This window comes from Electrona antarctica (assembly GCF_951216825.1).
Source record: "Electrona antarctica genome assembly, chromosome: 16".
Classification (NCBI taxonomy): Eukaryota; Metazoa; Chordata; class Actinopteri; order Myctophiformes; family Myctophidae; genus Electrona; species Electrona antarctica.
In genome coordinates this window covers 10,016,232-10,032,128 of record NC_136797.1, presented here as the reverse complement: position 1 = coordinate 10,032,128, position 15,897 = coordinate 10,016,232, and the positions used below count along the sequence as shown (strand labels likewise).

General features: G+C 42.7%; 2 protein-coding genes across 2 annotated transcripts in view; one reads left to right on the top strand and one right to left on the bottom strand.

Moving 5' to 3' along the window:
• Positions 1 to 459: 459 nt before the first annotated feature.
• Positions 460 to 6,561, bottom strand: LOC306939296 (fructose-1,6-bisphosphatase 1-like). Its single transcript, XM_079523885.1, has 7 exons — positions 6,278 to 6,561; positions 4,584 to 4,746; positions 4,074 to 4,166; positions 3,395 to 3,535; positions 2,008 to 2,145; positions 1,456 to 1,575; positions 460 to 1,096 (listed from the first exon to the last, which is right to left on the bottom strand). The coding sequence occupies exons 1-7, from the start codon at positions 6,448 to 6,450 to the stop codon at positions 908 to 910; spliced, it is 1,017 nt and encodes a 338-aa protein (XP_079380011.1). The 5' UTR covers positions 6,451 to 6,561; the 3' UTR covers positions 460 to 907.
• A 5,561-nt stretch (positions 6,562 to 12,122) lies between these two features.
• LOC306939526 (KN motif and ankyrin repeat domain-containing protein 1-like) overlaps positions 12,123 to 15,897 on the top strand; it is a 29,099-nt gene continuing 25,324 nt past the window's right edge. The window contains exons 1-4 of the mRNA XM_079524116.1: positions 12,123 to 12,194; positions 12,270 to 12,312; positions 14,239 to 14,686; positions 15,098 to 15,455. Of these exons, the coding sequence (XP_079380242.1) occupies positions 14,519 to 14,686; positions 15,098 to 15,455 (526 nt within the window). The 5' untranslated portion in view covers positions 12,123 to 12,194; positions 12,270 to 12,312; positions 14,239 to 14,518. The remainder of the gene's footprint in view (positions 12,195 to 12,269; positions 12,313 to 14,238; positions 14,687 to 15,097; positions 15,456 to 15,897) is intronic.

Sequence of the window (15,897 nt, the reverse complement as noted above, 5' to 3'; positions counted from 1 at the left end):
TTTGAGAGACTTTTCCTGTTTATAACTTAATTCGAAACAGTTCATTTGGAATAACGATTTTGACACTAGGTGGCAGTGTGAGACCGTGGTTTAGTATACACCAGTAGTACAGTAGAATGTGCTGTTTTCATAGTTATACCTGTTTTCTCCTTGTAACTGAGGAAATCAGTGAAGATAAGCCATGGCTCCCTGTCTCACCTTCCCCGCCCTGTATTTCAGAAATCAGAATATGGCCTGGTAGCCAACATACATGCAGTTGATTTATGCTGCTTCTTTTAGGTACCGGTAGCTACAAACATGGGCCCATATTAGAGATTTTGACAATGGCCGTGTGGCTGGACGTAACAAAAAGAAAAATTCCACAAAAATCTTGATTAGGCAAGCTTTGCGTGACAGTGCTCTGATCAGCGCAACCACATCCCCCCCCCCCCCACACACACACACACACAGGATGCAGTTTTTATGTTTTAATTTATTTAAAAATCATCAAGACACAGCAACAGCCACCTTGCATTGACACACAGTGCTGCATGGTTGAGGTTAGCATTTATTGCCTGATTTACACTTAGTTGCCTGATTTTCGGTGTGAGACATTGCAGCACGCAGCTAGTATAAATCAGGCTTTCATTTCATTCCAGTTTGCCGTTCTTGATCAGTGCCGTTATGATGACGATAAAAAGTGTCTGAGCGACCCCGCCTGAGAGCGCTCATCGTGTCCAAGGCGCGTGTTTTACATCAACCACTAAGTTGTTCGTTGACCCGTTCAGATAGCACCAACTGAAACCAAGATCACTGAAAATTGAATCATTATCTCTCAGTCGCGTGTTTGCGTTTTCTTAAGATGCCTAGATACTGAACGGCTGTGTGGCGACGGTGGCCATCAACGGAGGAGGAGGAGGTGAACGCTTCAAGGGTTGTGTTTCTTGAAGATGCTGATGTACTCCTGCACGTCGTCGGGGGAACCCATGACCACGGGGACTCGCTGGTGAATGCCGCTGGGCTGTATGTCCAGAACGTTTTCGGCTCCCGTCGTGGCCATGCCTCCGGCCTGCTCGATGATGTAGGACATGGGGTTGCACTCGTACAGCAGCCTCAGCTGGACACGCGCAAAAGACAGCAAAAGCAGAGAGAAAGCAGTCAACACTTCGTAAATGCTAGAACAGTTGCAAAGTAGATATACTAGACGCAGATTGTTGCCATTCATTTTGTTTTAAAACCATCGCTGTCAGGTGGAAACTTTGTTGTGTCCAAAACCAAACAAAAGTCAAACATAGCCAATCTGCAAGCTCACAACGCGCCACTGTGAGACACATTGCAAGCTTGCAGATTGGCTATTTTCCCTACTTTTGTGCGACGCTGTCATATGACAAAGTACAATGCAAAAAAGATGAAATATGGAGATATACTGTAAGGTTTCTGCCCAACAGTGATGATATGTAGGTTGTTGTACTTTACCTTGCCCTTAGGACTCTTCTCGTTGGCGGGATACAGGAAGATTCCTCCATACACTAAAGTACGGTGAACATCAGCCACCATGGACCCAATATACCTGCTACCGTACGGAGCGCTGCCATCCTGCAAAGAACATACAACAATGTCAAGATAACTTTATAAGCCACTGTGACAAAATAATAATATTCACACATTATGGACTCTTAACAAAAATCTAGATTTCGTTTTCTGAAAATCTATTTTGGCCACGGTCCAACAATATTCTGTTCCAGGGAACCCCAGGAAGCAAAGATTTGAGTTTCGAAGATATGCACAGATTTTCAAAATAATTCATGCACAAGCTCTAAGCCTATCTTCAAGCTCACTACAATTATGAGCTGTAGTGAGAGCTTGAATTTTCACCTAAAAATATTTGGTATAGGCCTACAGGGAAAGTACAGAGCCCTGGTAGACGTATATAGTGCTTAACTTAATTAAATAATTCCTTCTGACTGTATACAGCAGGGTACAGCATTTAGTTAGTTTAAGTTCTAGATTTAAATTCATTCAAGTCACCTGTGGGAATTTCTTCTTCTGCAGGTACTCTGTTACATCTGGGTAGAAGTGCTGTGCGTATCCCTCGTTCAGACTGTAGATCTTTCCCTTCTTCTTTATCTTAACATCTCGATCCACCAGGATGAACTCGCCAATGGCCTGAACACACACACACACACACACACACACACACACACACACACGCACACACACACACACGCACACAGGAGAGAACCACATGGGTCTGTCACCACCAAGACAACTAATAGAGGATATAAAGTAGATTAGCAAAAACAACATTCTAGACATTTATGTTAGATTTCAATAAATTAGATTGCATTTAAGCGGTCAGACCATTTGATTGGTCCAGGGCAATCATAGTTGTTTATACTAGACAATAGACATCAATATGTCCGTAACCAGGTACATGTATCAGTGGCAAATCTTAGATTTTCTTTTTTACACACCATTATAATGTTCTTATTTTGATCATAAGACCCAAGTACTGAATGTCAAGTCTCCCAGATGTTCTTCAGAATAAGTCACTAAGACACTTAATTACTACGATACTATAGCATATTTGGAGTCCAACTAGTACTAGTGGTTCTCAAATGTTGTATTTGCGAGGACCCCCTTAACTCTGAGAGTGTACAAATGAACACTCCATTTGAACACTCAGTCACTCACAACACTGTCCATTTGAACACTCTCAGAGTTACAGACCTGTTACGGTTCATTCAGGGCCAGCTCTTTATGGATTTCTGGTGATATTATTGTCTAATTTTGTATGTCTAGTGAAAATGGAATTTTGACAAATGTCCACCACAAGCCATGCATAATTGGCGATGTGGGTTTATACAGTAGCTTGCAACTGGTTCATGTTAGTAGTCTGTGTTATGGTTAAGATTTGGCAAGATTTGGTCTGGTGTGGTTTAACTAATGTTGAGTTCAACAAGTTAGTTCAGCTAAGACACTTTTGGTGTAATGACTTAACCCATTTTGGGCGGGAACACCTTTTGGTGTTAGCATTATGTTATGCTTTAGCTATTGAAAAATAGCAGATCTACAAGCTCATAGCGCGCCACCGAGTGGCGCGCTACGAGCGTGTAGGTCTGCTATTTTTGAAAAATCGAAGAACGACTGACATAGAAACATAGCTTTTTCAGAAAACTGTCAGGATGTAGAAGACATTTTTAGAATCTGATCTCGGGTTAAAATGGGTTAAATGTGTGCATGGGTTTGGTGTGGGTTAAGGATCTGGGGAAGAGCATTTTGCACTTATCCAGATCGCTCAACAGCCTTTCCTTTACCAATGCCGTTCTATACTAGCGCCTCAAAGTCAATACGCACTTTTGCATCCGTCCTCATATCATACAGACACCGTCATTAACACAACGCTGTGACTCACTGGATCCAGCATGAAGCAGTTGACTCCTTGGCCAGTGGAGATCACCATCATGGTGGCGCTGCCGTACAAGGCGTAGCCGGCAGCTACGAGGTTCCTGCCGGACTGAAGAGCGTCGTTCTCGCACGGTTCATCATCTGATGTCTGTGGAGAAACAGAGAACCACACTTCTTAAGACTGTTGGTTGTCTTTTCATGTCAAGGACCCCCAAATTAATATGCATTTGGACATGGGCTCCCCCCATACTGTTAAAGTATGTTCCAAAAAGATTCAATATTTGAAACATTTTCCCCAAGATAAAAAAATAAATGCTGATCTACAAGCTACAATAATGCAAGGTGTCGCATTGTGAAGCGTTACTTGTGACTGTGAGCGTGTAGACCTGCTAAGTGTTAAAATACATTTTGCTGGAGACCCCCTGGAACCCCCCCAGACCCCACTTTGAGAACCACTGCCTACTACTGGTTCTCAAACCTTTTAATTTCAAGGACTCCCAATAACTCTGAGAGTGTACAAATGGAACTGGAGTACTGGGTCCATTTGGTTCCATTTGTACAAACTCAAGCATTACAGACCTGTAAAACAGGTGTACTGCAATCATACTTGAGGGACTAAATCTTAAAAGTTTTGTATCATCATCATGCAATATCACACTTTCAAACACTGTAGCTTACTTACGAACCTTTTTGTAGATTGCGAAGATTGTTCCGATTGACACGAGACAGTCGATGTTTGACGAGCCATCCAGGGGATCGAAACACACAATGTATTTGCCCTGGAAGTTACAAAGAAGAATATACCATTGTCACGGTGTTGAGGAAGTAAAGCAATGTAGCAACATGATACTGAACATCATGAGGGCTCCCCCCCCTCCCCCCCCCCCCCCCTACGCAACTAAATATGAATGAGGACGACCACGAAACATGTCCCCATAATCTCTACTTCTCAAATTGTACATTTGACCCTCAAGTAACAAGTATAGTAACATGACCACAACACACACACACACACACACACACACACACACACACACACACACACACACACACACACACACACACACACACACACACACACACACACACACACACACGCGCGCGCACACACACACACACACACAAATCTGGAAGGGCAAATCTGCCAGTAAACAATTTGTTTCCTTGTGTGCACATAGACTTAGCACTAGACATACCCGTTGATCTGGTTCCACAATAATGGCGTGTTCGTCCTCCTCAGACACCAGCACACAGGAGGTGAAGGAGGACTTGATCATGTTGATGACCAGGTCATTGGACAGAACGTCCAGCTTCTTCACCTGGTCACCTGTCACGTTGGTACTGCCTGCAATGCCATATCTGACCACCACAGAGGAGAGGACAAAGAAGAGTTCACAATTAGACCAGTGGTTCTCTAACGTTTTCATGTTAAAGCTATAGTTATCAAGCTTTTCGGTGGCAAAAACATTTTATGCAGTAGGAGCCCATCTGAGAAGGTTTTGTGCCAGGGACTTCCAGAAGAGAAGATTTGTGTTAAAAATCAAAATGTTCGATATTGTAAATGCTGTATTAACACATTTTACTGTCTAGGGACCCCCTGGAACCACCCCAAGGACCCCTGGGGGTCACTGGACACCACTTTGAGAACAAATGCGACACCCAAAATTAATAGGCTATTTGACCATTGACCATCTGGAAATAGTTGGTGCCGGGGACGCACAAAATCTTTCTACACTTTTGGAAAATAGCCGATCAGTGTGCTTGCAGATCAGATTTAAAATAGCCGATGTATTAAAAAGGGTTAAAGTGGTTCAACTGATTGTGATGATATATAGCCTACTAACCTTTTGTTGGGGGACCTCCTGGAACACCCTAATGACCCCTTGGGGTCCCCGGACCCCGCTTTGATAACCAGTGACAGACTGGCAGTGCCCTAAATGATGATCAAATACTAATAGTATTTGGGTCCTTAAATTCAATTCCATTTTCTTTTATGAATTGAATGTGTAATAGTATGTGTCTGTGCACATTTCACAGTGAGTGGAGAGTTGGGGGGCGTGTTCTCAGTGGAAACACACAGACATGTTCTGTTTCCTCCTGGATGATAGTTTGAACGCAACGCATGTACGCTAGTTCACCTTTGGACAATCCTCCAAGTTAAAACTCTACTACTATAACATGTTCAAGCTCATAGTAAGTAAACTATAAAAGAAAACAACAACACTTTGACTTTATAGCAGCAGCTATAGCGCAAAAAAACCCAGACAAAACTGAACTTTACAAACAAAACACACACTAATTCCTCTAAAAACATCCATTCACTCACTCTGGCGGGCATTATCAATAGTGTTGTAATGCTTGATATGTTATGTCGCAAGCATAATCGCACGACGGTGTCGTTTGCCGAAAAGAACAGATCACAACACAACTTCTGAGTCTCTATACTGTGTTCTGTTGCCGGACAATTTAATGTTGTATACAAAAATGTAGCCTTGACAGTTGCCACAATGCATGCAACCATTCAAATACCGACACCACATATAGGCCTAGGTTAAAATAATAAAAGCAAACGAAACTTTATTTCCCAATGAATGGATATCCTCCTCACGGTAGTAAAAGCCGGATTGTATGTGGTATACGTCGCCGTACGGCGGTGCCGCGCACACGAAACTATCCCCCGAAGCTACTCTGCCACAGTAAAGTCATACTTTAACTTAGCCCTGAAACATGATTATCATGACGAGCGTCATGTGAACCATGGCTAACTTTAACTCTACATAGCCCCTTATTGGATCAAGACTGTCTATCATAGATGTTATATGTTATATATAATCGATCAAAATACTATATGTCTCTCAGTCTTCATCTGTAGTGTCTACCTACTACTCACAGGTTAGCGATGCCAGCCTTCCTGACCGCGCTGGAGATGGCTTTGACAGCAGTGCAGATGGAGTTGAGCAGGGTGGTCAGCTCTCCCGTTGACCCCGGTGCCTTCCTGCCCTCCTCCAAAACGAACCTGGTGAGGGTCACCACGTTGGTGTCAAAAACACCCTGATCGGACATGATGATGTCAGTGTGTGTGTGTGTGTGTCTGTGGAGTGGACTGACTGACTGACTGACTGGACCTGAGCCTGTTTCTGCTTCAAGTGAAACAGGGAAACTTTAAAAAGAGGGCTCAGTGTGTAGAGAGAGTTGTGGGTGGAGGAAGAGAGAGAGAGAGAGAGAGAGAGAGAGAGAGAGAGAGAGAGAGAGAGAGAGAGAGAGAGAGAGAGAGAGAGAGAGAGAGACAGACAGACAGGGGTGTGATGATCTCTCCACCAATCACAGCTCTCTGGTTTCTCTCCCCCCTCGTAGATTGATCCCAGCCTGGCTTCAGGGCAGGTTTAAGAGACCAAAGTTCAAAGATAAGGAACACTTTGTTTTGCTTAGCACTTGATTATTAAGTATGGTTTTGTTGTTATGTGGTCCAAAGTAAACCCACGTTCACCAACTTTTTTGATGTGACTTAAGTGATTGTGGATTGAGACCATAGAGATTGAGACAGTGCTTTGTTAGATTGAGAATGGATGCATGACTGATGTGATGACCGTCTTGTGATCCATGAGACCGTGGCTAAATGACTGACTGCAAACAGGATTCAGTCGTGATACGTCTTGGAAAGATTACCTTATTACAGTGAACATGACAATACATCACATAGTTTCTTTTGCAGCACTTTACTAAAAGGTGTGTGGGAAATGTTTTGCCATTACCAAACTCTGAGGTCTCACTTCAGCACGCCTTAGGAAATTGCATGAATGCTAATTTCTTTGTGTTCTCCAATTCACTGGTTTGGTAGATTCCTCATATCTAAGTAACCTTTTCTGAATATGCTGAATATACCCTTTTGATAGCCCAGAACTAAAAAAACATTGCAAGGATGCACCTGGGACGTATCTTCAGTGATGTATCCCAATTTAAGGTCCTCTGGGTTTCTGGTCTCTCAACATCATACCCCTCACTCGGGTGACCCAGCCGGGGTGATCAAGTCCCGATTTACGTCCCAGTAACTACCCTCGATCAGTCCCATTAGGGAAAAACCAGGGACACCAAAATAAAAAATTTGGGCTACACTTTTGACAACAGCTGAGCAGCCACTTTGATATGAAATAGTTAGATAACATGTACAAAAAGGTACAAAAAGTTACTGACCTAAAAGCTTTGGTTGTTTTTGATTATTTAAAAAAAAAAGGGTCTTTAATAATCCATTGAAACCGTGAAAGCATCTGTGTCATTTTAGAGTGTATACGTTGGCTATTCAAAAATAGCAGATATACAAGCTCACAGCTAGGGCTTCACTTCGTGTCATGCTGCGAGCTTGTACATTGCTATATATTTGAACATTTTTGAAAAATCTTGAAAGTGTGAGATCTACTGATTGAGATGGCATTTGTAAAAATCGGCCTTAGGGTCTAAGGCAGAATCAGAATCAGAATCAGAAGACTTTATTGCCATGACATGTAAACATGTTAGGAATTTGGTTTGGTGGACAGCAGAGTACAGTTACAACATTAGGACAAGTGCAAAACAGGACAAGACAGTGCAAAGAATAGTGAATAAAATAAAGTGCAGAGAGTGTCAGTCCATTCCACTCTGAGTGGGGGTGGAGGGAGGATAAAGGGGGGTCAGGGGGGGACACCAGCAGCGTTGAGGAGCCGGATAGCCGTGGGGAAAAAGCTGTTTGAATGAATTATTAATTAAGTGGTTAAGATTGCATTCCATTGGATCAACCAGATAGTCAAGGTGCTGGTATTGGCTAATTTAGAAGCATAAAGTAAACAAGTTGTATCAGGATGTGAATATAGGGGTATAGCGGTAGTCCTGAAGCGAGAGAAGGAAGGTTATTCTAATCAAATGGAGCTTTGTGTCCAACGTCTACAACATCTATGTCTACAACAAAGTAAGGATATTGCACAGTCCACGACAATGATTCGCAACACACCTAGTTGCAACTTGCAACAACTTGCTAAAACTTGCAACCACTTGCAACAGAACCCCAACAGTGACCAGGCTGCAACGGGTCAGTTCAGCCTGTTGCAACGAGTTGCGTTGCAAACCGTTGGTGTGGACTGGGGCTGGGCTATACACTTCTGCTCTCAAAAGAGCAAACAATCTAACATCCTCTTCGGAACTTTTAGTGTCAATTCATATTTCAGAGCCAAGGATATTTCAGGCCACCCTCTGGACTATAGTATATTTCAGGCCACCCTCTGGACTCGCTACTGAATTGGATGAAGCATGCTGTGTGCATGCTGTCTGCATGGCCCTCAATTACTTGGTTAGAGGATAAAGGTCAAATTCCCTTGTCCCAGTCTACCCTAACGTACTTGTCTCACACTTTTATTTACAAGACCGTCATCAGCCGTGTGTGTGTGTGTGTGTGTGTGTGTGTGTGTGTGTGTGTGTGTGTGTGTGTGTGTGTGTGTGTGTGTGTGTGTGTGTGTGTGTGTGTGTGTGTGTGTGTGGAGGAATCATGTACCACTTTCAAGCCTGGCGTCCCTATTTCTGGCATGTCATGTGTAGGTGAACGTTTAAAACACAATGTGAGCTAATTCGTAAATTAAAATTAGCTATTTTTGCTATTTTGGTGCAACACCAAATATAAATAGTATTAAATAGGACTTAAGTTATTAGGCCAAAAATGTGTTTATGACAAGGTTCAGGTTGTAAAAGTCCACAGCAGTGACAGAGCAGTTTCACAATAGGGACCCTTAATGTGGACTTTGAGCTTGCAGGGTCTCTATGAAGCATGACTACCTACCGGTATATGACAACACTGTGAAGTAATTTTGTGCAATTTTGTGTCATTATTCACTTCACTATGTAGTTGTTCTGTCCCCTGTACCATGTTGATCTGTTCCTGTAGTGTACTGTATTGTATTGTGTTTGTGTACGGACAGTGTTGGGTGCTAGCACATTGCACACATGGCATCAACGCATGGTGTTGTGTGCTGGCACACTATACACTGTCTTTCTTTTATCATACATTTTTTAAGAGCCTGCCCAGGGACTACAGATGGAAATTAGCTTTGGCTAACTCTGGCCCATTTACATTGAGGTGAAAACTGACATGTTGATTAATGAGCTTTGTCCCTGTCAAATAAATAAATAAATAAATAAAGAATAAAACCCATTTTGGATCTGCTGTAGATCATCTTGTTGAATGGGAAAGCTGATGGCCAGCTATTGAAGTGGGCAGATTTCAGTAAAGACTTTTAAAAGGCAGCTCTTCCGTTTTAGTCTTTGTGATAGCACATCATGGACATGGAGGACATGGATGGCGGCACTATAGCTTATCACAAAGACGGACTCCTTGCAATTTTAGTAAATACATGGAGGACCACAAGTGTTCAGTCAATGGGGAGTTGGACGTGGGGATTTAACAACATGAACCCTAGTGTCCCTATCCTGGGGTGATCATCATTCTGTGAAAATAGCCGATCTATCGGCTAAACATATTTAGTGTAGAGGTACAGTTAGTATAGGCCCTTGGGGGAATCTAGGGTTTTAGCCATATAGTCCTATATACCTCTGTTATGATTGATGAGTAATGTACTTACTACTAAGGCATTTTTGCTATTTTCTTTCTCATAAACTTTGGTTTAAAAAAAAATGGTTTAATGAATTGAAAATGTTAAATAAATACATACACCTACAATGAAATGCCCCAATAAATAGGATCGGGGCTTAATAATATTGGAGGTTATTGTTGAAGTGTTGTGGCACATGCTGACCAGTCGATGGCAGTGCTGCGTTGAGAAGAGGTCTTGCTTTGCTTTGGGTCTGGATTGGAACAGACTTGGCAACCCACACAGCACTAAAATGTGGTATTTTTCACTGGCTAAAACAGAGGCCCCATTGAAAAGAAGGCGTTTCAAGGTTTTACTTTGCACAGTGTCTTAAGTTCTTATGGCTCATGTGTAGCAGTTAGCTGCACCTGAAGTGGTGGTTACATGGTTCTGGTACTGTTCGTCAGGCGGCAGCAAGCCCAGTGAACTTAAGTGAAGCCTCCTGCCCTTTTACTCGTCTGTAAAACAACTGCCCTTTCCAGACCACAAATGCAGCATTTACTATGGTGTAAAAAAAGAAACGCAAATGCCACTCCTTTCCATCATGCCATACCGGAAGGCAGCATTCAGGAGAATTGCTTTTTTCAAAAGTCTCCTGAACTTGAATGCAGCATTTTTACGTTGAACTAATCTGTTTCAAAATCCATGTCGTACACGACTACACGGCCGCATCTCCAGTGGATCAAAGAGTGCGCCCCAAAAAATAGCTGATCTACAAGCTCTCAACGCGTCGCAGTGCGACGCGTTGAGAGCTTGTAGATCTGCTATTTTTTTAAATCCAAAAGTACCCTCTTACAGGATTTCGGCCCCTGCCTCTCTAACACACTCTCTGCACGCACGTCCCTGCTGCCTGTCAGTCCTTTGTTTTGCTGATGGAGGTTGTTATCCGGACACCATGGTGTCAGGGCTCTCACTTCCTCTCTGTACATTCTCATCATTGTCTGTGGTCATCAGGCCAGTGCTGGGTGGTGCTGTCAGCAAACTTTTGCCCTGGGGTTTGATTGAGCTCCAGCAGGGGCAGTTCTAGCATGGGACCATGCAGACCTTTAGGGCGGGCTCTAAGCCACTGGAGAACAATTTATAGATTCACTCATTCGTATGATATTAAAATGTACGAGAAGAAGAAGAATAGATTTTTTTCTCTTGCCATTTTGACTACCTGTCAACTTCTCTCACTCTCTCACTCTCTCACTCTCTCTCTCCCTCTCTCTCTCTCTCTCTCTCTCTCTCTCTCTCTCTCTCTCTCTCTCTCTCTCTCTCTCTCTCCCTCCTGCTCTCTCAAGCAAGCTGAATAGAGAATTTATCTAATCTAATATAAATAAATAAATCCATATCAATTCATAGCATTATTTTAACTGAATATTGTGTTGTTGTGGGCAAAACAGACTATCTGGCCTAAACAAAAACAAACAAAACTGATTTCCCTTTGTCTGTCCCCTGTCTCAAAAGGACAAGTTCTGAAAATGTTAGCAGGGCTAAACATTGTTTCTGAAAATAATCATTACATTTTTCTATTTTATTTCTTTAGGCTGGGGTGCTGACATAAAATCTAGGCCTCTTTGTGGGGTGGTCGCTGCCACAACAACTTCAGATTTCAGAGGAGGGTCCACAGCCAAATACATCATTAATGATCAATTTCAGGGTTTCATTGACATGAAAATGTTTGAGAACCATGTTTGAGAACCATGCAATCCAGAAAACACATTTAGGCGTCCATTTGATGGGTGAAAAAATGTAATAAATGATAGAGTGGAGATAGTTTTCACGATGGCATTACAGTAAAATCAAAGCTTTCCTGCTCTGATGTCTTCTACTGTACACTACAAGAGGTTGTACAGCAATGCATCACTGTACTGTACACTGTACTGTACTGTAAATCACTGTTATACACTGAAGCTCGGTTTTACTTCATGTGCCTTTGCAGAATTGTGCGATACATCTTGCTTGGTGTTACATTTCCTTTGTGTAAGCACTGTAAGGTTATCTGTTATTGACTGTTGGCATCAAGCCGTGTGTGTGTGTGTGTGTGTGTGTGTGTGTGTGTGTGTGTGTGTGTGTGTGTGCGTGTGCGTGTGCGTGTGCGTGCGTGCGTGCGTGCGTGCGTGCGTGCGCCGTGCATGTGTGAGATAGATAGTGTGTCTGCGCACGCGCTCAGAATGACAAATGGGAGGATCAGCATGTAGACATGGGGACATAATGGTAAGCAAATGATAAAACATCATCACAGTAATGCTCCTGTTTTGTTATTTCTAATCCCCATGTTTTCATTTGAAGGACTGAAAGTGAGTCTCCATGGATCAAGACGTCCATATCTTGAGTAAGGTAACTATATATATATATATTTTTAATTCACTATGTTGTAGTTCTTTAATTTGGTATGGGGCATATTCAGTCTTTTGTTTATTGTGGTCACAGTGACGATTTAATTGTCTTTTTTAAAAGTAAGCTAGTTCGTTATTTTGAATGAACCTGGTGTTGTCTCTTAAACAATAATCATTTACATGCGTTATTCCATTAAGTGTCAACTACTAAGTATGAAACTAAATATTGCGTAGACAGGGTTATTGTTTATTCATTTATTCAGTCTCTGGAAAGGAGGGCTGGTTCCACTGCCATGAGAAGAAAATGCAAAGAATGCACAGCAAAATCCCCACTTGTTCATTTATCCATTTGCAACACTGGGGAAAGTGTACAAATGCAACAATGGTTTACTCCCAGAGTTAAACCATTTTGGGCGGGAACCCCTGTTGGTGTTTCAAGCATTATGTTATACTTTAGCTATTGAAAAATAGCAGATCTACAAGCTCATAGCGCGCCACCGAGTGGCGCGCTACGAGCTTGTAGGTCTGCTATTTTTGAAAAATCGTTAAAATGTGGCGCAAATCATTGAATATATATTTCAGAGCGAACATTTTTAACTCAAATATTTGCTTCTGGGGGGTCCCTGGAACTACATATTTTGAGATGGGGGGTCCGTGGCCCAATAGAGATAATTCTGGGGGTCCTTCACATGAAAAAGGTTGAGCACCACTGACATATAGAAACACAGGTTTTTCAGAAAAATGTTAGGATTTAGAAGCCTTTTTTTAAAATCGACCTCAGTCCAAAATGGGTTAAACGAACACTGAGTATTTTCACAGTGTGGTTAGCCATGCAGAGAGAGAACTTCCAGAGTAATTATAGATGTCATCCAGTCTGTGCAGAGAAGCCTCCTCCTCCTATTGGAGAACTTTCAACCAACAACTTTTCAAAACCGTGTATCCTCCACACATCTGGTCAAATCTATTCTGTCCCCTCTCTGGTGGGATGTAGGCAAAGAGAGACTAGTTACGTCGTCTGGTCGGATATACAGTAGTCCAGTATTCTGTCCCTTCTCTGCTGGGATATAGGGAAAGAGAGACTAGTTACTTCCTCTGGTGGGATATAATTATAGGCAAATATAGACTCGTTTCTATTCTGGTGGGATAGACTAGTTAAAGAACTTGAGAAGTGAGACAAGTAAAGCTGTTGACGTTCTTGACGGAGCATTATTATCACAGAGGAATACTGTATTATGCTGAGGTAAGTTAAACCGCCTGGCTCTACGAGGGATGAAATGCAGAATTCTGATTGTTCTTGCAGTAAAGTTTACTGACTGGGCTCCTCACAACATATCAGTTTTCAATTGATGATTTTGAAGAGAGAGAGAGAGAGAGAGAGATAGCGGAATTTCTCAAAGTTGATTCTTGATGCACATTCTTCATTTGCATTTTCTAGATGCTATAGTTATATTAATGCTTAATTTGATTGCTATCTAGTTTGAAATGTGTAACTTGCAAGAATACAAAGTGCATAATGTCTGTTATGTTTTTCTTGTATCATGAATCATTGTTTTACACCATATTATCATGGAGAGCACTCTTTCTTTATTTCACATTCAGTTTCTGCCCCCTGCTGGCAAATAACTGGATTTAGTTTTTCTTCCAACTGTTATAACTAGTCACCACTCTTAACGGCAGTGGATCAGGGGTTAGAGTGACTGGATTCCCAGTTCGAACCCGGGTTCCCCCAGAGTTAGTGTTGAAGTGTCCTTGTGCAAGACTCTGAACCCCAAATTGCTCCCGATGTGCAGGTTGTTGCCTTGCATGGTTTCCTCTGGCATCGGTGTGTGAATGTGTGTGAGAATGTAATTCACAATCTGTGTAAAGCGCCTTGGATAAAGGCGCTATAAAAATGCACCATTTACCATTTATTTCAATAACAGATCTCAGTGGAACCTACATTGAAGACAGTGCATCCAAATATCTACAGACGGCCTCATACGTTTAACAGCTTAACCCGAGCATCCTCAAGTGTGTCGGGCGATATCCTAGAACACCACCACCATTAAGCGACTAAGCTTCAAGCGAAGGACCAGCAATGAGGAGAAAACGCAGAAAGCACTAAAAGCGCAAGGTAGCTCTTCGGCCGGGGAGTGGACGTCCTTAGACCTGTCCCTCCCGTCGGGTAACGGTGAGGACACGGTTGCGGCCAGACTCTTGGTCATGTCTTCTGTAACCAGAGGTCGGCCACCTCTCCCTCCATCCCATAGTTCCTCCTCCATCGCCACAGCCTCCAGCAGCGGCGAGGGCCTCACCACATCTCACAGACTGTCTGAATTGAAGGCCTCGCTGTCGGCGACATCTCTGACATCCTCTAGACACAATCCTCAGGTAGGCTCGTGGCAAATATGACGTAATCGCCTGATTGCAATTATTTAATTTTCTTTTTGTGCATAATTCTCAGAATCGTGTCCATTCATCTTTACAAATGACTGTGTTGAAAAAAGAAAATAGCCCATCTACCAGCTCACACGATCTACTGGCTTGTAGATTGGCTATTTCTACTACCGGTATCTTTGAACATTTTTGAAAGTAGGCTAAGTATTGAATGTAAGTTTTGGACATTTATTTTCATTATTGCTACCGGTCATTGTCAGTCATTTCTTTGTATATTTAAGTTATTTGTGATATCGACCCTGTGCAATGTATACAAAGTACAAAGCCTTTACCAATTTAGACCTCTCAATCTGGGACAACATTAGTTGTTGGATGATGGTGACAACAAGCCCTATCCTTCATCAGGTGGAGAAGACCCTGATGGAGACGCGAAGGCGCTTGGAGCAGGAGAGGCCCCAGCCGGAGCCCCGTCCGCGGGACCAGGAGAGGCCCCAGCCGGAGCCCCGTCCGCGGGACCAGGAGAGGCCCCTGCAGCCGGAGCCCCGTCCGCGCCGGCGGCTGGCCAGCTTCGGAGGAGTGGGCTGCACCGGGTCCCTGTCTCCGTTCACCGGCCTGGGCGCATACAACCACAACAACAATGGAAACAAGCCTCCTCCCGCAGCCGGAGGCGAGCATCTGATGGCCTCCTCCCTGGGAGGCAGAGGCAGCACTGGGTCCCTGAGGATCAGCCCGCAGAGCTCTGGACGATGCACCCCGGTCTCGGGTCAGTGTGGTGGTGTGTGTAAAGTACACTATTGTTCTGAAAAAAAGACAAAGGTTTTTTCCAATGGAAATATCCTAAAAAACGGGGTCGTATTATAATCGGGGACTTGACTATTTGGTCTTCAATGTCCTTTTTCCACAAATGAGCCTTGAAAAATGGGGGTCGTCTTATAATCATTTCCAAAGTACTTTTACTGTACTTGAGTAGCTCTCCATTTCTTGATACATTATTAGTTTACAGTTCTAGTTTATACCATTACAACTCAGAGGCAAATATTGTGCTTTTTACTCCATTACATTTATTTGACAGCCTTACTTACTAGTTACTTTGCATATTTCAATTAATAATAATCAATCAATCAAATCAAATTATTAAGAAAGAAAATCTTTAATTTAATTCTTTAAAAAATAGTAGATTTACAAGATCACAATGCAACATGTTG